This window comes from Rhopalosiphum maidis, chromosome 2, assembly GCF_003676215.2.
Source record: "Rhopalosiphum maidis isolate BTI-1 chromosome 2, ASM367621v3, whole genome shotgun sequence".
Taxonomy (NCBI): Eukaryota; Metazoa; Arthropoda; class Insecta; order Hemiptera; family Aphididae; genus Rhopalosiphum; species Rhopalosiphum maidis.
Window position 1 is genome coordinate 49,735,540 of NC_040878.1, and position 25,536 is coordinate 49,761,075.

A 25,536-nucleotide genomic window follows, 5' to 3' on the forward strand; every position below is an offset into this window, starting at 1 on the left:
TTAATTTTGATATCCTAGGTAGGTAGGTATTGTAAATTTATTTAATTTCGACAAACATTACAGAAAACACAATTATAAATTGATTAACATGATGTGCTCATGTATTGCATTTTATTTTATAAATATATACATTAATTTTAGTAATTATACACATTGTATATGTTAAAATTTAAAAAATTATAAATTGGTCAAACATACATAAGCATAAAAATTAAAAATTAACAATATTTTAAATAGGATAGATTTGGCGATTTCGTTCGTTCTTGTAGCTGGTTACACTGTAAGCGTCTACTGATAAGGATTGTTTATATTTTTCTCAGGATAATGATATTATAGGTAGAGACTAGCTATTCCTGCCGAGTACTCATGACAAAAATAGTAATTATTCTGTAAACCACTAATGTACATTTCACAAATGTACAACAAATGTAGTCACTAGACAAATATTTCTAAAATTATTGAAAATCGAAATGGTGATAAAGCCCGGTTAACATTTTGATGGAAAATTATTGTCCACGATGGATACTTCTGTAAAAGCCGATGAGGCACAAAACTCTTCTTTGCCACGGGATGGCGATAATAAACTACAAATTATTTGAAAAAATTGTCTATTTTGCTAGTGGTTCGATTGGTGACGAGGTAAGTACCGATTAGTTTGCCCACGGAGTTGTTAATTTTAATGTTCTTACTGTTGTAGGCATTATTGGCGCTCAAAAACAGCAATGCCGAATCAACATGTTTACTGTCTGATTCTGTTACACATTGTATTGTTGGAAAAAATTATGTAGAAGCTGATGTCAGTGCTGCAAGAGAATTATATGATGTTACTACTGTAACTCCAGAATGGATCCGTATGTCAGTTTTATGCAACAAACTACTGCCGTATCCTTTTATTAAAATATATATGTTCTACCTAAATTATTTACAAGATGTATCTAACTAATGAATATATTTGATAATATTAACACTTGTGCCAATTATGTGTATCTTTCCTTATTAATATTATTTCAGAACAAAACCATTTAATCTATTTGAAGATAATCTATTTAATGGATTAACTGTATGTGCATCTCAACAGACAGTAAATGATTGTAAAATCCTATGGGCTCTAGTTACCTATAACGGTGGCACTTTCCAACTAACATTGAATCTTAAAAAAACTACTCATCTGGTGGTTACCAAACCATTTGGGGTAATTTATGATGTATTTCTAAATAAATTCATGAAAAAATATACATAATAATTTTTATACTGTATATTATAAAAACTGATATCTTCTGTAAAGAAAAATAACTTATGCTATACTTATAATTACAAGGTTAGGTTTTACATACATCAATAAATTTTTAAATATTTTTAAATTGCTTTAAGCATAAACCCTGTTAATAAATAATAATTATTTATCATTTTTTAATTAAAATATATTATTAAACTAATAAATATATGTTTGAAATAGTTTTTTTTTTTTATTACTATTTTGTTAAGATATAACATAAATTTAAAATATTATGAATTAATGAATTATCTATTTTATTTATTTGTTTTGTAATTTATTATATAAAACTATGTAAAAATACTATTTTGTTTAGAAAAAATATGATGCAGTTTTATCAAGTGGTTCAGATAAGATCAAAATTGTAACACCTGATTGGATTATTGATTGCTTGAAAAACAAAGAATTATGTCCTGAAACTAATTATCATCCTAGGCTTCTTGTTATGCCTAAATTACTACCTACAAATCAATCTTTTAGTATGTTTGATAATTATTATGTTATTTGAAATTGTATTTAACATTTTTATCTGTTATAGAATTACAAACTAGTGGTTTGTCAACAATTACTGGATTTGCTGATTTTGATGCACCCATTGAACAACCTGGAGGTGTTATTCCCAAAAATCAAGGTTTAGAACAGTTAAAACAACGTTTACCATGGAATCAACCTCCTACACCACCAACATCTCAACCTGTTCATGTAAATGAAATCTTTATTTCATCATATTTTCTTATATTTAATATAGTTTGTTATTTTATAATTATTGAAAGGTAATTTTAATTGATAAATATGTAATATTAAGATTTTTCGTAATTTTATTGTCTAGACCCAATCGTCTCAAGTAGCTCAAGGAACAGCTCAATCAAATACTACTCAATTAAAACCAATGATGTCATTAATGTCTACCCCACAACTTCAACGACTATCACAACAACAAGTTCAACAATTACAGTTGCAACAGCAAACACATGCTAATAATCAGCTTTTATCCCAGCAACAAATACATATGCCCCAACAACAAAATCAATTCCAACAAATTCGCACTCAACAAATGCAACATTCAAAACAAATTCAATTACAACATGGACAACAGTTGCAATATCAATCTAATCAACAACAAATGCAACAAACCCATATGCAATTGCAACAACAGGGTCAACAAACTCATCTTCAAATTATGCAAAAAGGTCAACAACAAACTCTTCAACAAAATCAACAACACATTCAAATGCAACAAAAAGTTCAACAATTGCAGTCTATTCCTGGTCAACAACTTCAAAATCAACAGCAACAAGTCGTATTGCAACAGCAAAATGTTCAAATTCAGTCAGGCCAACAACAACAACAACAAAACGTCCAGCAACTTCAATCTGGCCAACAATCTAATCAAATACCACTATTACAGCAACAAACAGTACAAATTCAACATAATCAAGTACCTCAGTTACAGCCACAATCTGTTCAAATTCAGCAGGGTCAGTCACAACAGCAACAAGTTCAAATACCTCAATTACAACAACAAACTGTTCAACTTCAACAAGGTCAACAACAGGGTCAACTAACTCAGTTACAGAAACAAACTGTTCAATTACAACAAAATTCACAGCATTCTAACCAGTTGCAACAGGGACAACAAATCCAGCAAATTCAGTCACAACAGATACAATTTCAAACAAGTAATGGTCAGCAAGTACAATTTCCTCAACAAGTTACTCAAAATGCACAAGTTCATTTACAACAACAACAACCTCAAATACAAAATGTACAGTCTACACAACCTTCTCAGATTTGTATTGTTTCAAATGGACAACAGCTTCAACAGGCTCAATCTAATCCACCAAATCAGCAGCAACAACTCCTACTTCAACAACAGCAGAGATTGATGTTCCAACAACGCATTGTACAACAAGGTGGTGGGACGGTTTCAACTCAATGGCGTATGGCTCATCCACCATCTAATATGGTACTATTATTTAGATACATTCTCTTATTAATGTATATAAATATTATCAGTAATGATTTATGAGTATCTATCCTACTAAGTACTATTTCATCTGAGGAGACTAAAAATTTTCTGTATTATAAAATACTATTTCAAAATAAGTTTATTTCACACTTAGCGACGATAGTATAATCTTGAAAACATTAGACTTACATTAATACAGGTTATTTTACCATTCATTCTATATTTAAGTCAACTATGCATTTTAAATTACCTTCTCACTAATTTACTGTTTATCGTTGTTAGTTATTTCTAATTTATTTTTATTGATTCTATTTTTAATTACTACTTCTCTAACTCTCTAGGGGTAGACATTGTCTCCAAAATTCTTTAAGGACTACTGATAGTATTATTGCATGTATACATAATGGATTTATTTTAATAATTTTATAGCCACGTGTTCAAGTTAACCAGCAACAAACCCAACAAATTCAACAACAACAAACCTTAGTTATAGGACAACAACCAACAGTAAACATGAATAATGCAAATACACAACCAACTACTCAAACTCAGTGGCCCCCACAGCAAACTTTAACCATTCAAAGAACTATTCAACAGCCGATGGATCAGAGACAAGTAATATGGTCACAACAGTCTCCGGTAATTGATCACCTTTTTACCATTTATAATTTATTTAATAACTTAGTATTTATAAACAATAAATGTTTCTAGCATGGGCCACAACAGATGATTCATATGGATGCAAAAACACATCAACAAATACAGGCCATGAATCCTGCCGAACGATTAGCATTTATTAATAAATTAACAAAACAAAGGAACCTTGTCTTACAACAATTTAATGTACGATTGAAAATAAATAGTTACATTCTATATCAATAACAAAATAATAATTGTCATTTAGGCTCGCCAACAGCAAGCCGCAGGTGTAGCTGGAGGTACAAATATTGTTAGACCATCAACAACGCCCAATGGTCAAACCACTGTGATACGTACTCTCAATCATCAACTAATATCGTCTACTGGTATGACACCAGCTCAACAAGCACAGTGGAATCAAATACGCCAACAACAAGTAATATATATTATAAATTATTCTATTCAAAACCATTATGGTTGTTAAAATATTTGATTTTTTTATAAAGCTGTTGGCTCAACAACAGCAGCAGCAACAACAACAAATGGCTGGTGGAACAGTCACTACTGGATTACAAACCAATGCAAAAACTGTAAGCAATACATTGGTGAACAATCAGCAAGTTGCTCAACCACAAACTACAGTTTGGCAACAGTCACCAGTTACTGAACAAGGTTAGTACCTTAGTATTTACTATTATGTTCTAAGTATGTTTCCAAACTTCTTTTATTCACTGTTAAAGATGTATTCATGATATTCAACAAACTAAATGTGGTGTGTCAAACCAATTTGAGAAACTAGTTATATATTAAATCAATTAATCATTAAAAGGCCGCAACACCCGCATGTGTTGTCTCCGTCTTAGTTGTCTTACAAGTGCAAAAAATAGCAAATTTACGCTCAGCAGATCAAGTTTAGGTTAGTTTAAAAATTAGAGTGAATCAACCTATTATGAAACTTGATGATAAGAACATTATCTATGTTTGTATGTTGGTTTTCTACGGTATTTAAATTTTTTAGCAAGTTTTGCGTATATAACATAGTGTAAATTAAGAACGCTCATAACTCACTTAAAAACTAAATAATCGTAAAAAACCAACATAAAACCACAGATGGTTCTTACATGTTTCATAATAGGTCAATTTACTTTATTTTTTAAACTAACAGAGCTAAACAAGATCTGCATAGTGCTAGATTTGCTAAGTTACATACTTGTAAGACGGAGACAACACATGCAGTTGTGACACCCTCTTAAAAATAAGATCATATTATCATTCTTTATATAAACATTATCCAGTTTAGGTAGAGATAGTAGGAATAGGAAATACATAAGGTCCAAACTTTTTCTCATTAATTCAGTTACCTAAACTAATGTGGACAAGATTCTACAATTTATACTAAGTTATACCTTGTCATTGAAGGCTTTGCCTATGTACCCAAAAAATTGTATAAAATAACTACTATAAAGTCATCAAACTAATATCAGTCTAATAATTTACACTTGAATCAGCATATTATGCAAATGTCCATTTGGCCATTTGCTAGCTACAATAATTTTACTGCTTAAGTTTAGAAAGCTAATTAAAATTCATTAGCCTTTTTTCTAGATCATTATATAGTAAATTTTTTGTAAGTTTCTTTAATCCTTTATTTAATTCAAAAATGATTTAAAAAGTTATACATTTATTATCATTTAAATATTAAAGATCTAAAATAACTTATAAAAGATACTAACAAATTTAAAATGTTTCCGGTTTTTATTTGATATTTTAGTTCCTTCTAAATAGTTTAATTACTAAGATACAATGTTCCAAATCTCTTAAATGTTTTATTTTAATATAGTTGAAACTAAAAAAAATATTGTACTTCAAATTGTATAAAAAAATATTTATATAAATATAGATTTTAATTAGTCTTTTACAATAATAAAGTTAAGTGCTTTAACTTGATCCTTAGCATGGACAAAAAAAGTCCGAGTGGGCAAAAATTATGTAAGATTTTTAATATTGCTTTTCTAAATACCACACACCATAGAATACTCCCTGCCATTTTCAATTTGTTACTTGATAATGTCAAAAAATAATAGGCATTATACAAATTATATAAAATAATGTGCAAACTTAAAGAGCTGCACCCAAATTTCGTCCCAATAACCTTTTTCTATACTCATTCTGTCGCAGTTAAAAAAGAATGTTGACTAAAATATTTGTAAATATTAACAATTTAATAGTAATAATATGTATAAGTAGTGTTATAAAATGCATTGGTACAAAAAATATAGATATTCATAGTATTACTACATCTTCATAATTTAATAGTAACCTAACTTAACCTTTGCTGCTGCTAATGGCTTTTCACAAATATCATCAACAGCTTTTCTTTTTAATTTATTATTAAGTTTTTGATGATTTAAATTAATTTCTTCAGTCCTATCATGGCTGTGCCACTGTGGTTTAAATTTTTGAAGACAATTTCTTTGTTTTTCCTGATATAAAAAATTATTTGAAGTACCTTATATATGCTTTGTATTGTTTTTAAATACATTTCCAATGTTCAATATTGTTATTCAATTCTTTGTGAAAACAAAACTTAAATTAATTTTTAATAATTAAAATAATAGCAAATAATCTAAAATGATATGGACACGCAGAAATAACGACTTAAATGTTTATTTGGTATCATTAACTCAAAATTCAAATCATACTATTTTTATTTCAAATTATTTCTAAATAATATGTTATTAATTTATTATTAATTCGATTATTTGGTGTGATAAATTAAATTATATTTTAATATATATTTGTATTATTTTTCCATTAAACTAAATATTTAACACATGATGGAATTAGTTTATCCATTAAAAAAAAAACCCAGGACGAAACTAGTATATCTCTTAGAGGACGCGATACCCGCGTGTTGTCTCTGTCTTACTAACGTACATCATAACAAATTTTCGTTCTGCAGAATACATTTTGACATTTTGTGATGTTAGCTTTAATATTAGAGTAAATTTAAAGGTAAGAATATTATCTAGACAATGACATATAATTTTAATGTTATTATAATTTTAAAGTGAGTTATGAACATTTTAAAGTTGTAATATTTTACATAGCAGTAACGCCTGTAACTCACTTTAAAATAATAATATTGAACGAAAATTTGTTATGATATAGTGATGTACGTTAGTACAAGACACACAACACATGGCGTTCTCATAAATACAATTTTTATATTTGGAACGGAACTCGGATGCAGTCACTTAGATGTTTACCTCCAGATTATAAAAGTTTCAGAATTTTTTATCTGGTAATTGGCAAAGCTGGGCATTAACGAGTTAAAAGTTAAAATTAAATTAATTAACTCGTTACATTTTTTTCAAATTAACTTTTAACTTAATAAGTTACTTTTTTTTAGATTAACGTGTTAAAAAATAAAATTAATTAAATTAACTTAAAGTTAATTTTATTCAAAAGTATCTAAATTAAGTTAATTTTTGTCTGTAGAATAATGCAAGAATAATTCAAAATTTTAGGGTTTATTTTAGAAAAACACGGTTTTTGATAGCTAATCGGTACTAAAATATATCATTTTTAATTTTTCTGGTAATTTTATTGAGCGTAAAGAAAAACTATCTAATTAACAAGATTATGTGTCTGGAATATTTTATTTTTGCAAAAAATAAGCCTTGGTAATTGGTTGTATTTAATTGTGAGCTTAAAATATATTATATCTATAAAATGCACTTAATTATATACGCAGTTCAAAAATGTCTAATATAATATCATATACATATGAGCACTTAATATTATCGCCATCGACTATCGTTTAGGAAATATCGTGAATCTGTTAAATTTCGATTCTTTAACTCTAATATATTCATGAATAAAAAGTCCATCATAAACAAAAAAAATGAAATAAATGTTCAAAATACAATAGTTTTAGGATTTAGGCTATGCATTTGATTTTAGGTACTTCACGCTCAAAATGTATCTTATATTACCTACTCAAAATGTGTCATCCATCACATAAATAAACGGTATAACAGAAATACGAGTCGATTTAAATCATTACATATTATTTTTATAACTTTCTCTATTTAAAAATATAAAAGAAAGATAATTTAGTTTATATTATAACTTTTATAACATTAATTTTATAGGACCTTACCTACTAAAATCATATCTATAGTAATATTTATTTATTTTAATCATAAACCCAATTAAAAAATGAACTCCCAGCATTTCAATTGATATTATTTGTTACCGATAAATATTTATCAAATTGTTCATTGTTGATAAATTTAGGTAATTAACTTTAGATTACCTTTTAGGTACCTAATAATTATATAAAGAAGCAGACAGTGGAGAAGGTGATAGACAACTTAAATATAATTTTTATATCAAATTATATATTTTTAATATTACGTAGTTGTAGTAATACACGCGTCTCTTATCAGCTATTGAAAAACATAAGATAAATATTTTAAATGATAAGGTTTATATTATTAATAGGTTATAGAAACTGTTGGCTTATATTATAGTTATATTATTATATAACCTTATTTTTGAAAATGTTTAATTCTAAAAAATTGGTTTTCCCTAATTCCCATTACGGACTTAAGGTAAAACCTAAAAACAAAATAAGTAAACTTAACTATTAATTGTAATTTTTAAATTAAAAAAAAGTAGTCAATACTTAATTCACAATAGTTGTTAATAGAATTCGTTCTATAATTATTATTATATCATATTTTCAAATTTAATATTTTTATTTGTTATTATTTAGAATATTTAGATCATGTCCTAATTTTCGTGCATTCTGTGGTTTTTTTATAACATCAATTTTTTTATTTGTATAAAGCTCCAACACACAACTAAAATTAAATTAATTTAGTTTAACTTGTGTATAATTAAGAATTAATATTAATATAAGATTAGTAAATTAGTTATAGGTGGTAAATGTTTCATTTTGTTACTAAGATGAAAAAATTATTGCAGGACATCAACAAACTTCCGGATCTATGTCTGCTGCTCAATTGGCGCAAATACATCAAAGACAACAACAACTCCAACAGTTGAGACTACAACAACTGCAAATGGATGCTTCACAAAAACAACAAACGATGCAACAACAGGTATCTAAGGTAAAGTAACAAGTATTTGATATTGTGATTTAAAATACATGTATTGTTTATTAGGTTGTCCCTAATCAAGCACAAATTACTGCAGCAATGCAGCCAAATGTTGTACCATCACCTCAAGTTGCTACAGCCCCAACTTCAGTTGTTCAGCCACAACAGACACCAACATTACCTACAAATGAGCCAACTGAAACCCAAATACCGAGTCAAGAACCATTTACAGTAAGTGTATTATTAATTTATTACTTTATTTACATTGGAAAAGTGTACATGTTATTGGGGCGATTGCTTTTTGGTGACGGACATTATTTTGGTGTTCTTGATAAAATGTTGGTTTGAGGTTTTCTATTTTTACTTGTTATTGTTATTTCACTAAATTCTTTAGAACTGTATAACTATACATTAGTTGTATGGATATCATTTGGTCTAGTAGAAACCTGTAAAATGTATGACGTGTCTTACTTAAATATTTAATAACAAAACAAAAAGTTGAAAGTATGCATATTATACAATTATGTTATTTATTTTGACAATATCAAACTAATACTTTTTTAATTAAAAGTAATGATTCAATTGTATTACATACATTTGCAATTTTCTTTTTTAAATATCCTAAAATCTATAACACAGTTTTACATTTGTAAATAGCATATTTTCTTTAACAGGGATAATTACAGGATCAATTTTTAATTTTGGAAATAATATTTTGTGTATAATCATAATTTTTTATTGTTTGATTTAAAAGTTTTGCAAAAATCTTTTGATGCTTTATAATGTATTTTTATGTGGTATTTAAATCTGTTATTATTCATTTTAAAATTATTCTGTACACTTCTTATTTACTAATTTGGTATCGCAATTAAATAACATATAAGTTTTTATATTCTACTATTTTCATTCCATAATAAGTAGTTCTAAATATCTTCCATTCATAATGTTATACGTAATATTAATACATTATATAATATTATGTACTTATTTTAGCTTATTTTTTGCCATTTATATTATTGTTATATTATATTTTTATTTTTACATTACATAAATAACTTATATATACAAAATATTATTTATTGATGTCTTGTAGTAGTTAAGTCTTTGAAAAAAAAAAATTAAATTTATTATTTTGTAAATTACATCATTCAAGCTTGAAAAAAATATGTGAAATAACACATTTTTTTAATTACAAATATTGTTTATTTATAATATTTATATTATTTGTATTATATATTTATTTATTTAAGGTTTGTGATTTTTGTATTTACATGTAAGATTTAAAATAATAGTTCATCAATTTAAATTTTAGAGTAAAAATTTAAATTTAATTTAAATTTAGATTCATAGCTAGAATGTTATTCATTGAACTAAAATAGGTTTTCTAATGTCAAGGATAGATTTTCAATAACAAAGTATTTAAAATATTGTTATACAATTTCTCAAAGGTTTTCAAGAAAATCACAAACGCCGCCTTAATCAGTATTATCTTAACTTCTAAAGTTAGTTCCATGCATATAATATATATATATAACACAATTTTAGTGTTAAATTTTAAAATAATAATATCCACTTATATTCTATGTCAATGTAACCAATGCATTAGAAAATATATTACTGTTGAAAATTTTCTAATAATTTATCTTTTGTTATTAAGCTAACAATTTCAGGTGAAATCAAAATCATTCAGTTATTTAAACATACAGTTTAATTTTAATATTATGTTATACTTAACGCATACAAATATCCAATTTATTTTTGGATAAATGGAATATTGTTGCTATTGTGATTGCATCAAAAATCATTTTTCTAGCAAACATCTCAATCAAATCAACAAGCGTTGGTTGTAAATCCTAAGACCAAAACTGCGCTTGCTAATATGTTAAGTATACGTTTACAAAATGGCATATCATCATCCACTTCAACACAGCAACAGGTAAAAAGTAAACACACGATGGACCAACGCTGTTTTGAATTTTGTCTTCGTAGACACATTTCTATGTGCATAACTTCATTCAATTGATTTCTAATATTGAGCTAATCCATACTCCTAGTGCATGGTCATTCTAATCTAAACTATTGATAATATTATTTAGGATATTTAAGACGATTTAAGCTTACTATGAGATTATGAAACTTCCATGTTTAAATTAATATCCTATAAATGCCACCCATTTTGTATTTTATACTAGCAGTTTTTATTGTTTTATAATTATATCTATTATATTTGTACTAATTTAACATATTAATTTATTGCTTATTAATCAAATCTTTTATCATTTTTAACAAAACTTATTGATAATTCAATATGGTGTATTTATGTTGCTAACATAATGTAGTCTAATTTCTAATTATACTACAAAATTAACAAAAATTGTTTACTTAGATCTACTGGTTTACATTATAAATCTAATCATATTATTAGTTTAAAAATATATATAATAATAATAATTATTATAATTTGCTAATTTAATATTTGATCGATGTTTGTTATTACAGCATGTGTTAGTATATAACAAATTATAACAATAATAGTTCATACCAATATTCAATTAAATAACATGCTAATATTTATATTTTATTTGTAATTTAAAAATATATAGCATACATTTATTGACCTAAAATTTATGACTTATAGCAAATATCAGGACAAGAGATTAGTGCCGCAGGGCAATTAAGATTGATGACTGCTCAACATCATGCTGCACAACAGCAAGGCAATACTCAAGGCACATATCAGGTACTATATATATATATTATAGCATTATTGTATTGTTATGTAAAATAAATTTATGTACATATATTTATTTTTTATTTGTGTATGAATAGTCTCGAACAGTTTTAAATAATGTCACCAACAATACTGCAACAAATCGTGCTGCTCAAGTAGTAGGTCGTACAGCAGTCCAAACTGCAGTCGCTAATAAAACATTACCTGCAAACTACAATCAATCAGCTGCTGTAAGAGTTGCAGCAGTCTTAGCAAAAAGTGCTGCCGGACAAACTGTTGGTCATCAACAACTTCCTCATCAAGCTAGATTTTTTGGACACAACCCAAATCTCAAATGTACTTAAAATGTATAATCATCATATTATACAAATGAGATTAAACAATTTTTTGTAATTTCCAGTACCACCCGATAAGTGTTTGCTTGGTTGTATATTTCTGATTGTTGAATATGATCGAAGTCCAGATACCATAAAAGAAGTACCTACCTGGAAACAAATCATCCTGGACCACGGTGGAGAAATTGAACCATCTTATACCTTACGTCTTACGCATATTCTTTGTCAAACTCAAAAGCATCCACTCGTTCAACAGGTAGTGTAATAATTTATAAGTAAAAACTGTCTTTTTTATAGCTGTTGTAACATTGTTAATTAAATAATTATGCTGTTAGGGTTTACGTGATGGAAAAAGATGTATTACAGCTTACTGGCTTAGTGATATAATAACCAAACAACAACTTATGCCTCCATGGTATGCTCTTCATTTTCCTACTCCATACAGTGAGGAGAGACCATGCCGACAGATGTTGATATCACTAACAAATTTTGAAAATGATGAACGCAATCGTGTTAAATTCATGATAGAATTAACCTGGTGCTCGTGTTACATCTTACTTTTCTGCTGATAACAATATTTTGGTTACAAGAAAGTAAGCAATTTACTATTTAAATAACTATATTAATTCATATAATATTTTTATATAATAACTAAATTGTTATTGACTAAATTCCTAAATTGTGTTTTAATGGTTTTAGATTAGAAGGTAAAAAAGTTAAAAAAGCTAGAGATATTAATCGACCTGTGGTAAATGTGCAATGGTTAAATGAAATCCTTTTTGGCCATCTATCGTGTATGTATCAACCAGAAAATGTCAAGTATCAACAGTTCAATCTTAACAATCCATTCAGAGTTGATTACAATCTGGTACTTCACTTAATGGGTAATATATTTGTAATAATCAGCATTTTAATATTTATAAAATGAAATTTCCATGTATTTGTTAACAATTATAATTTTTTTGATAATGACATTGTGTTTATAGCGGCATGGAAAATTCCAATTAACGTAACCCAAGAATCGTATGACAGAGTACGTAATAATCCCGTTCCCGTTAAAAGAAAACGGCCTAGACCAAATGCTAATTTCCCAGACCAAGAAAATAATGACTTAAGTACAGCTGATATAATCATTACAAATATCAACCCACCACCAATAGAATATCGACCATGTGTCATGCTTTCTGGATTTGGCTTGGGAAAAGAAGAACAACGGGTATGCTATATAATATTTTTAAATTAATGATTAATACAGTTCAATTTTCTCCTTTGCAGATGGTCTTACAACTTGGTGGCACGATTGCTAAAAATTATTCAGATGCTACTCATTTAGTTATGAAAGAATCTGTTAGAACTACAAAATTTTTATGTTGTGTTTCAACCGTTAAACACATTGTGAACGGGGAATGGCTTAAAGATTCTTCTACCCAACATATGTTTTTAGGTATAATGATGAATTTATAATTAACAACTGTATTTTATAATTATTTAAAATATTTTCATAAAAAATAATAGGTGAAGCAATTTACACTATTGAAGAAGTTTCTGTTGATCAGAAAGTCATTTGTAAAGTACATAAAATACTATCAAATCCTAATCGACACGAGTTGTTCAAAGGAAAGATATTTTATGTGACTCCAGGAGTTACTCATCCATCAGTGTTTGTTGTTCGGCAAATAATAGAATCAGCCGGTGGTACTGTTGAAAAACAAAGAAGATCACTGAGAGCTATACAAGAACTTGAACCTAACACATATATCGTGATCGCATCTAATAATGATCTTCATTTGGTTGCTGATCTTATTCGGTCATCTTACGGTAAGTAAACATTAATTTGGATATATTAAAGGTCAATTAACTTTGATATATTTTATTGTTATATAATATAATTTAATGTGTTTTAAACAACTGTTAATTTGTTAGCAGATAGTTTAAATTTAATTTTAAATTGGCTAATATTTTACTCTGTATTATTCAATATTAAATGCAAGATTCAAGCATCTTTATAACAAATTAAAAAAAACTTTTCATCTTAATGTTATAATTATATAGCCAAGAAATTAATATAACTTCATCCCACATGCTCTCTATAAAAAAAAATGGCATAGTAACATTTCTTATTTTATACAGTCATTAGTTTAGTATTTTCTACTAATAATTAAATATTATAATATTAGAGTACTTGTGTTTTTGATTTTTTTAAGTAATTTTCATAGCTGCTTATGTATACATTTTAATACTTTATAAACAACAGATGTTATTTAATATTTGATATACTTTGTAAAACTATTATATTTTAATGTGTTGCTATTATCACTATTCTAATGTTAGCAAAACATTTTGTATACAAAATATACACTACTATTATGAAAAAATTTTAACCGTGCAGGTCCAATATGTTGTGATTTACACAGTTTTTTACAATAAATAAACACAAACTTAAATAAATTTCCTTTGATAGCTATAATATCATATTTATCTGCAGTTTTTACTTTTATTATTATTTTATTTATTACCTAATCTAATAATACTCAAGTTCAATACACAATATCAATATATACCCATGGGTCTTGCAAATATGATATTTTGTAATTATATCCTCAACATTTAAGTTCGGTACCTACAATATTTTTTTTTTATATTTGCTTGTAAAAACCTATTATTATACAGTTTCAAAGTAATGCACCAATTTTGAATGACTGTAATTCTTTATTGAAAAATAAATAGTAAAATATAGTTGTATTATTGTAGTGTGTAACTATTAAAATAAAAAAATTAAAATAATGTTTATACATACATAATACTTATTAAAGCTTATTAATTAATTATTAAGATATAGCCCAAAAATATTGTAGATCCTCCTTAAAATTCAGTTTGGTGCAACCCTATGTATGTACTGTATTAGATTTAACTAGATTAAATTTTGATGTAAGTTGTCTGCTATACCAAATATAATTTCACAGTATGTCACATTTTCTAACCTATGCCTTTTTAACATGTAATTTTTAATAATTGTATTCTTGTTTCAGGTATCTACTCTTCCGAGTTTGTACTATCTGCAGTTATGACACAATATGTCAATTATGACATGGCTTATAAAAAAGCAAAAAAAATAACGAATTAATTACAGGTAATAATAACACTGTGTGTATATATATATATATATATATATAGAGAGCATAATATTATCACCTGTAAAAGTTTAAATCTTTAAATGTTTTTTTCCTTTTTATTTTTATTCAACTGAATGATAAAATAGTTGTATTATAAAAAAGATTCACTTTAAAATGATATTTAACTATTTTTATTTTTTTATTAGGTAATTATTGTATTGTATATTCCAAGTTCCAATCTTAGAAAATATTGATTAATTCATAAACCCATTATTTACTTGATTTGATAATCTTTTTTTTTTTTTATTGTTTTTGTTTATGTAAAAATAAAATATTCTAATACAACATTTTATCATTTTATTATTTTGGTAACATTGTCTGTCACACAATGCTAGGTTAATTTATAATTCTTACAGAAATTTTTGTAAGTCACATTTAATATGTTTTAATTTATAAATCTATATCTTTTGTATTGATAATATTTTCATTTATACTGTTAATTTTAAAAATGTTAATAAAATATAATATGTTTAATTATGTAATTAATGTTTTGTTTGTTTACTCCAATTTGTCAATCAGTAGCGAAAACATATTAGTACAAACATTGAGCATATTATAATACACATGCGCAGACTTTATTGGTAGCTGTTAAATTAATATAAAATACTCATAAAACTAATCTATAATATACTATTATAAAGCTAAAGAGTTTGTTTGTTTGTTTGAACCCGCTAATCTCAGGAACTTCTGGTGGTAAACTGGTTCGAATTGAAAAATAATTTTTGTGTTGGATAGACCATGTTTTGTTGAGAAAGGCTTCAAGCTATCTAATACTGCGCTGCGACCAATAGGAGCGAAGTATCAGTGAAAAATGTTGCAAAAACGGAAAAAATTATTAATATTTGAAGGCTTCCGTTGCGTGCGCTGCATAAACGGTTCAAGTTACTCAAAAAATATGCATAAAAGAATTATTTCTCTTGTAATGATCTAAAAAAATGTCCGCAACAGTACATGTCTATCTTTTAAGATTGACTCACTATAACTTTTTTTATGGTAATTAAATTTGGTCGAAATTAATGCATATTGCCAATTATTTGCCAAAGAGTTTTATCAACATAATATTAATCCTTATCCAAATAAATGTGTTGTTGAATGCCACAGTATTTATGAAGTGCATAAATGAGTGTGTTTCCGCACCAAAATTGAGCCACGACGCTGTCGGTCAGCTACGTGTCGACATCGATTCCGCGCGCCGTGCACCAATAAACGAAATACGAGCACTCTGTGTCTCTGTACTAACGTTCTTGGAATATTGATGTGTTTTACAAATAATCGGTAATACCAAATAATAATAATTTTGTCGTAGACAAATGGGTATCAAATTAAATACATAATAAACGCAATATATAAATCATATAAGATAAAACATAATATTATAGTTGGCACTTCTAAACTTTTAATGGTCAACGAAGTCCACGGGATAAGGTATAGTTGTTTTATAAGATCCCTTAATTAAGAATAGTTTAAAGTTTAAATTTAGTTAAGTACCAAATAACAAATAAAGTTCTACTTGTAGACTATAACTTACGTGAAAAATACACGAGTGTCCTTTGCCCTGTATATTTCTACCAGTCAATAATAAGCGTACTGTTGACGTAGCGAATCAAATGTTGGTGGTGTATATAATGTATATGCCGACGAACATCAAGAGTGAAATTCATCAAATGTTTTAGTAAAAACAAGAGTTTGCAAATTTTACATTTTTTAAATCAAATAATAATCTGAAACATTACTTATAATGTTGTAAAAATAGTATTTCAAACACATAGGCGATTAGAAAAAAAATACGACTTTTACATTGAAATTGGCACAACCAGAATCAAATTTTAACTGTACCTTACAAATTGTTTCCTTTTTAATCTATTTGGACATTTCCTCTACATCCTTCTATTATAAGTTTGTATATTTGATGTATATCATGACTTGTAATAAATTTAAATTCATATCAATATTTATCGAGTATGTTGTGCATTTCGATGTAGAAATGCTAGTGGAAATATTGGTAAAAAGTCAGACAAAAAAACGATTACGGATTATTATTGGAAAATCAATATTAATAATATGTCATGGCATATTATATATTGTAAACGGATCAAAGCGGCAGATATAGTATAGATATGGTAATGAGCATGCAGGGTTCGGGACATATAGCACTAAAAAACACTAAAATATGCGCTTTGATATGACCCGATAAACTTAAAAATATGCACTAAAACTGAAAAAAAGCACATAAAAAATTATTAAAAAGGATTTTTCATATGAATATAAAAAAAATTGTATTTAAAAAAATTAAAACTAAAATTAAATTTTTAAAAATTGGGTTTTGAATGTTCTGAAAAAAAATATACATTAATAAATATTTACTAAAAATTTGTAGTTAATAAAATGTTTACCTTTATGATTGCATTGTTTTCGAACTGGAAGTCTATTCTATTATCGACTAGAATGCACTTATATATCAGACGTTTTTCAATTAACCATCTCAAATAACTACAGGGTTTTCGATTTATTGAATATTTATAAATCACGTTCATGTGTAACATTTTTGTGATAGATAGCTACACAAATTTCAAATAGACAATAGTATACTAACTAACTACACGTACTCAAAACAGATTTTTGTAATTAATCGTCCAACACGTTAATTAATATATTTTGAACAACAATATTATTCATCAATTGTTAAAAACCGTCGAATATGCGTCAGTATAACGAAAAAAATATATGCAAAATAAAATTCCCTGTTTGAATTCTCCGTACTACAAAACGTACATGTACATCACCTATGATGGATACGCAAACGCTATAAGTCCCGTACCCTGATTATAATATAACGTGGCATTTAGAACTTGTGTAGTTGTGTAGCGTTCATATACGATGTTAAGTATAATATACGAAATGTTTTATTAAACTACTCGCACATTAAAAATCAAAGAATCCGAACAACCATTTGTTTACAGTATTTATATTTTATTACACTGATAATTAATAAATAATAATATAATTATATTAATTGAATCATATTTGAGTATGTACGTGTGTGTGCGCGTGAATCTAAGTGATCTAACGATCATATTATAATGTTTATTAATCCAGTGGTGGAAATACTGGAAATCTTCAGTGATCTTACCAATATCGTTTATTGCAATAAAACCGAAATGTATATTTATTGCAATACGTACCTATCATAAATTTACTGTTTCACTATTTCAGGCATCCGGCATCGACATGTTATAATTTCTTGTGATTTACACCATTTGTACGGTTTTCTAACGACCATTAGATACAATGATAATATACATACAGTAGATTTATAAACTCTTATTTTGAGATTTCTGTTTTTATTGTCGACGAGAAAAATATCGGATGACGATTTGTATACAATTATGTTTATTGTAATAGCCTGGTTGATAATATTTTACGACGCAGTAACGTACCTATATTGCCTATATGCTTAGCCGTTCTATAAGTATTACGTGTGAAAAACACGTCGCGAAAAATAAAATTTTTAAAAAATTGGGAAGAAACTTTGCTGTTTAGCATGTTTTGAGTGTACCATGGCATAGATGAGAGAGGTTGCTATACTTCAATTAACGTGTCACTGTGTCAGTTTTAATCTCGATTCGACTTAAGTCATTTCACATACTCAAAAACGAATATGAGCAGAGATCCTCTACAATAATTAATGTGTATCTGCCGGCTACAATAATAAATTAATGTAAATATATTGAAAATTCCAATTGTGTATGAAAAACAAAAGTAAATGTATAATTTAGAAGATTTTAGTTGATTTTAGTTGATGTGTTGTGAGCTTATTGAAAGTATTAAATATATATTTATTTATTCTTAATCAGGAAGCAATAACCGCGAAAACATTAAATCATATACCTACGTGGTTAATTTTGAACGCGTGTCGCGTATTATTGTAAGTCGTAGCGTATCGTAGTTTCAGGAAATATATTCAAGATTTTCAATTGCCGTCTATTATTAAGGTTTTTCTGATGCTACTCAAATACTTCAACAATCCAAAACTGGATAAAGGTGTTTTAATTATTATCTTAATAAATATTAAGTTATACTATATATTACCCTCATTGGCCATTCAATATGAATTAAATATTTTATAACTTAAAATATTATATAAATTATATTTACTAAAAAAAATGTTATAATTATTAAAATTATAATAATTTAGATGGTTCAAACAACAATTATTTTTATGGTTCTTCAACTATAATGCAACAAAATTGCAAAAAGTCAGTATAAAATACACTACAATAGTGTATTAAAGAAAAATAATGTATAGGTGTCACGCCTTTATTTTAATGTAATAATCTAAATTATAATTTAATACTTATGAAATACATTCAACTTTTTGATTTTTAAACTATTTTATACATCACTTATAAATTATTTATATGTGTAATTAATATGAGTCTGAACTTTCTGAAGAAGATAATAATTCTGGACTTTTAGAAAAGAGAAACTGTGTAGTTTGATTTAATGGTTGAGGCTGAATAGTATGTTGTTGGATTGGCACATGATGGTTTGAATATAATGGCAAAAAGTTACTTGTATACATTGATGTTGCTGAAGATGAAGTTACTTGTGCGTCAAGTAGTTTATCCAGTGTGCTTAAAATAGCACTTTTAAATATACGCTGATTTTTATTATTGAGCTTTTTAAAATCTTGTATTAAACTTTTTAAGAATAATAGCTCCGGTGAATCTTCGGTTGGAATGACTTTTGGAGTAGTTTTTGATTTTAAATAACTGTTCGTGAGTTCTGCTATCATCTCACTTGACAGAACTTTTTTTTTGTTTTTTGGTTTCTTAAACTCGTGTAAACTTGAGCTTTGTTCACTATCTATTTCTTTATCCACATTGACATTTTGGTCGAACTTAAGTGTCATATCAGGTTGTTCCTCAAAATTTGAAATTCCAGATTCTTTAACATTTGTATCAGTTGGTTCATCCAAATCGTCCGCAATAAGATTACTTGTCATATCTTTATGTTGGAACATATAATCTTTTAAAAACGTCATGTTATCGTATAAATGCCATTTCCTTTTTTTTGTCGCTTCTGAACCAGATGTTAATTTCTTTTCTTCGCGTAATTGTTTAGAAAACGAATTGCATAAAGTTGTCCATTTGGTTTTACACTCAGAAACTATAAAGAAAAAAAAAATAAAACAAAAAAAAAACTGAAGACTTTATAATATATATATTTCATCTATAATACATTTATTTCTCATAATTTATTTTTAAATGTTCCAGTCATTTAGCGTCTGGTGAACGTTTTTAACGTCTGCATTACCATTTTCGTTTGGAAGCTACAACTAATGGATTAATTGTCGATTCTGTATGCTCGGCGATATGGAAATTACTATCTCCTATTTATTTGCCATCACCAAAAAAAGAAGACTGGATAAAAATAGCAAACGATTTTAATGGGATATGGAATCTTCCAAATTGTATTGGTGCAATCGATGGTAAACATATTTCTATTATTTGTCCTCCAGGTGCCGGATCGGAATATTATAATTACAAGGGCTATCATTCAATTGTACTACAAGCGGTAGTCAATGCTCACGCAAAGTGTGTTGTATAGACGTTGGTGATTATGGTCGATCTAGTAACGGTGGAATTTTTTAAGAATCTTTATTTGATAAAAAATTAATAAATAAGAAATTAAATTTGCCTACACCAAAAAAAATTGACCAGAATATAAACGAAGACTTCCCTTTTGTATTTGTTGGCGATGAAGCTTACCCACTTTTACCAAACCTAATGAGACCATTCCCTCGCTGACAATTAACAAATAAAAAACGTATTTATAACTATCGTTTATCTCGTGCGAGGAAAATAGTAGAGTGTGCATTTGGAATTATGGTAAAATAATTTAATGTATTGGAAAAAAAAATGGTAGTTGGCCCCGAGAAAGCTACTAAAATACCTCGGGCGATTTGTGTATTTCGTAATTTATTTATGACAAGGAAAGCGTATCTTGTAGAAATTCATAATTAAATAGAAAATAATTATAATCAAATAGAAATGAGAAACGAAGCAAATATTGTTCATCATAACAGATCTTCTATAGCAGCTATCGAACAACGTATTAAGTTTATGGATTTTTTCAATTCAGAAAATGGTTCAGTTCCTTGGCAAGACAAATATTTAGTTTAAAAAAAATAATTATATTTCTAACTTTTAAAATATAATATAAATGTAACTAAGATAATATGAATACATTTGATAAATTTACTTTTATTTTCAATATAAGGTTAAAAAGTAAGTTTACATCCCTTTTTAATTTGTACATTTGAAGTGCTTAAATTTATTTATTCTATACTTTTTTTTATAATTATTCAATATAATTTACTACTTATTTCTATAAAAATACAATAACCAATGATCAATTGTATTTTGTACCATTCACTTTACTAAATAATTTGTTTAATTTTGTAGTGTGTATGGTGTATCAGACATATTTCATAATATTGTATTTTACCTGGAGCTTTTAGTATTCTGGAGATTTCTTTCCATAATCTTTCCTGAACATCTCGGTTACTGTGTAATTTATCTTTATAATCATAGATCGTTGATCTTTGTTGGACAAGTGTTATAAGTGTTTCCGGGTCTATATTTTCAGCGGTCATACTAAAGTCTGAGTAGAAAAATTGAAAATAATACATAATCTGATTATTATTTGTTCTGTTGTTCATATATTATTATGTGGACATATAATGTATCACACATAATGAAGATGTATTTAATATGTTTATAATTATCTTCTTACAGGTACACAATGTACAATATATAAAAATATTAGTATATTAATGTATAAAAACAGTATTATATTATAATAATTTATACTACAAACGACCGTTTTGCAACGACTAAGGTATCCAACTGTTTTTGACTGATAAAATTGTTTTGTTTTGACAGACGGAATAGAGTATGTTCTATTTTTAGAAAACATGGTTAGTCATGACTAGAATTGACTGAAGAGCAAAAATGATTTGTTTTGACTATGACTTATCAGTGTACGGGTTTTCACTCAATTACAGTGTTTTTTTTTTAATTAGTCATAAAGCTGCCTAAGTCTGCTTTAAGCAGTTTTGTTCTTTTGGTGTGCAACTGGCCGCAATAATTAACCACATAATTCAGATCAGATCTCTCTCAAGGCTAGGTTCACATGGATGCGCGTTTAATTTTTATGATCATTCACATCCGCGCGCAAACACGCACGTCAAACGCGAAGTATTCTTGTTCGTATTATATATAACAAACAGTTTGCATTATATATTATACATTCAACGAACATGGACGTGTCAGATGCTGTGTATTTGTGGGTCGTATATCGAAGAATGAGGAGACGAAGACAAAAAGAAGAAAGAAAATATTGGGTCCATCCAATTTTAAAAACTAGACTTTCCTCAAGTCATTATATTACTTTATACCCTAAACTGAGGGATCTTGACAAGGAAAATTAGATTGGCAAGACAACATGATTTAACGAGTGTTGTAATTTCTAAATTAGTAAAGAAATAAAATCAAAGGCGGCCGAAGAATATCATGTTTTAAGGATTAGTGTTTAGACATTTCATATTACATATGAACATTTTGGCTATGTTAATGTGTGAGATATAAATGAACATTGGTGTGTGTGTAATCTATAATCGCATGTTTCGCGATCAAATTTCAATATTCCCAGATTTACGATAATAATTAAAATAAACTACGCAGTATGAGAATTCATCTCGGAAAAAGGTACCGTATATTATTATTTTTCTATATATTTACTATAAATATTCATTCATATCATGTCGTACCCGCATCATACAAAAATCAATTACAAATGAAAAATTAATTTGCATAAATAAAAATAATAACTTACTATTGCAAAGTATATTATTTTACTGTATTTATTTTTTATCACAAAAAACAATATAAGTACATAACAATTGTTATTATTTTTTTATGTCAATTAATTTTTCATTAATTTTTTTATGTATTTTTCTATGACGTGATTACATTATGAATGAATATTTATAGTAGCTAAAATAATAATATACCTTTTTTCGACGAATTCTGATACGGCATGGTTTATTTTGATTGTTATCGTAAATCTGGGAATTGAAATTTCGTCGCGAAAAATGCAATAATGGATTACATACACTATTGTTCATTTACTTCTCATACATTGACATAGACAAAAAGTGCAAGTAATATGAAATGCCTAGACACTAATCCTTACAACATGGTATGCTTCAACCCCTTTAAAAGAGATCTGATCTGAATTAGTTTCGCTCTGAACGTTGGAGGGGTTTCTGCCAATTTCTGATCCTTTTTTTTGTAGCCCAAGCAATATGAATTTGGAGAAAATGAGTTAAAATTTGAAGTAGTGTTTAACATTTTACATGATATTTACAGTAACATTGATGATAATACTTTGTGCTGTATGATAATTAACATTTTGAGTTTGCGTATATTTAGTTTTTTTTGGGGCAAACAATTTTCTACCAAAAAAAAAAAAAAAAACTTACAGAAATATGTAAGTAATAATAATAATGATCTACCTTTTATTTTTTTATATCCAGGTCTCAAGCCTTCACGTATTTTGTGAAAAGTCTCCTAATAACAACAAAAATATTTACATTCATTAAACTATAATAGAAAGTACATTATAATAATAAAATATACATTGCAAACTATAACATGCATGCGTGTACTGTTTATATTTGAATCAAAGGCCCACGTGTTTGTATAATATTAGAGGTACATTAATCATGCTGATTTTAATGGTAAACAATAACACGTATAATATTTGTATAGTATAACTGCTCTGAATTAAATAATTAAATGTATTAAAAAAACATTAAAATACACTTGACATTTTGAAAAATGCACTAAAACCCCTTTTAAATACATCCAAATTGCAAAAAAGTCCGTATAAAATAAAATACAATAGTGTATTAAAGAATAATGATTTAAAAAATATAAAAATTCCAAAAGCGTTAAATATTTTAAACTAAAATAAACATAGAATATGGAACTTAATTTGACATGGTTACAGAACATGTAAAATAAATTATAGGCCTAAATTAACAAAAATTAATAAAATGTCTGTAAAAATTATGATTGATAGATATGTTAAAAATATCAAAAATAATAATAACAAATAAACCTAAAAGGTAAAAATAAAATTAATGTTTCAAAAGTGAATTCATTATTATCTAATTTTACTCTGTGTTAATTCAACTATGTTTTATAGTATTAGGTATGGTAAAAATAATGTAATTTCCTATACAAATTCACAGCATTAATTATTATAATAATTGAATGTTTTAATACTTACAAAATGTTCTATACTATTCTCTTCTATTTTCCTTTTATAAGTTAACGACATTGAACTAAATTTTTGTGTCAATACTTCAATGGGATCCACCTTATAATATAATTACGAATTTCAATAATTTAGAGTGTAATAATAATAATAATTTAAAAATTATAAGTTTATAATATTTTATTGTATATATTTAAATCATAGTAATATAATATGTACCTGAATTTTACAAGTACTCGTACATTATATTAAGGTTACATTGAAAATCTCCAGTCACGGAGCATAGGGAATTAAACCCATGAATATGGAGTATATGGAGAATTTAATTTTTCGTATCTATATATTTATATTTTATACAATATTATTTTATAATATTTATGTAAATAAAATATATGTAATACGTGTAAAATTATTAAAACTCAGTATTGGTTACACCACTATACTAAAATATTTACATTTAATATTTATTTATTTAATATTTATATTTTTTTCTAAAATTTTTCGTTGGACAATAATAATTGCGTTTGAATAATATTTAAACTGTATAATTTAGATATTAAACGGATATAATAATATTTAGTTAATAGTTATATTTTTAATAGCATTTTAGTGTGAATACATATAGATTATAGACACATATTAAACATTTTATTAATAAACATTCAACAAAATCTTAGATTAAATTTTGATTAATGCGTATTGTGTATTCGATATACGGAGTGACTCTTTATTATCGTTTTAGGTCAAAATACGAAAAATTGGCCATTTTCCTCCAATAAAGAAAAATTAAAAATAATAATATCTCCATATGTTCTTAAATCATATTATATTAACTTTGTTTTTTAAATATATTACCTATCAATTATATTGTTGTATTTAATTTTTTTCATTTAATTGCAGATTCGCGACTAGAATCAAATTAGCAACAGATACAACGAA

At 26.7% G+C, this 25,536-nt stretch overlaps 2 protein-coding genes across 2 annotated transcripts; one reads left to right on the top strand and one right to left on the bottom strand.

Annotated features, from left to right (window-relative positions):
* The first annotated feature begins 518 nt into the window (after positions 1 to 518).
* LOC113553336 (PAX-interacting protein 1-like) lies at positions 519 to 15,257 on the top strand. The gene is given in 24 exon segments (XM_026956620.1): positions 519 to 587; positions 589 to 639; positions 698 to 882; positions 1,012 to 1,192; positions 1,590 to 1,752; positions 1,812 to 1,975; positions 2,103 to 3,239; positions 3,672 to 3,881; positions 3,954 to 4,085; positions 4,147 to 4,317; positions 4,388 to 4,553; positions 8,877 to 9,013; positions 9,077 to 9,241; positions 10,824 to 10,946; positions 11,649 to 11,750; positions 11,840 to 12,077; positions 12,142 to 12,332; positions 12,412 to 12,612; positions 12,614 to 12,669; positions 12,776 to 12,960; positions 13,063 to 13,292; positions 13,352 to 13,520; positions 13,592 to 13,894; positions 15,106 to 15,257. Coding segments are annotated over 24 exon segments (4,824 nt in total). The 3' UTR covers positions 15,201 to 15,257.
* A 4,209-nt stretch (positions 15,258 to 19,466) lies between these two features.
* LOC113552502 lies at positions 19,467 to 21,907 on the bottom strand. The gene is made up of 3 exons (XM_026955370.1): positions 21,760 to 21,907; positions 20,050 to 20,418; positions 19,467 to 19,480 (listed from the first exon to the last, which is right to left on the bottom strand). Exons 1-3 carry the CDS (start codon positions 21,905 to 21,907, stop codon positions 19,467 to 19,469), a joined length of 531 nt encoding a protein of 176 aa, XP_026811171.1.
* Between the last annotated feature and the right edge of the window lie 3,629 nt (positions 21,908 to 25,536).

Coding starts and splice junctions, on each gene's coding strand:
- LOC113552502 (XM_026955370.1), bottom strand. CDS start 21,907: ATGACCGCTGAAAATATAGACCCGGAAACACTTATAACACTTGTCCAA. Junction 20,419..21,759: donor CAGAATACTAAAAGCTCCAG/GTAAAATACAAT, acceptor TTTTCTTTATAG/TTTCTGAGTGTAAAACCAAA.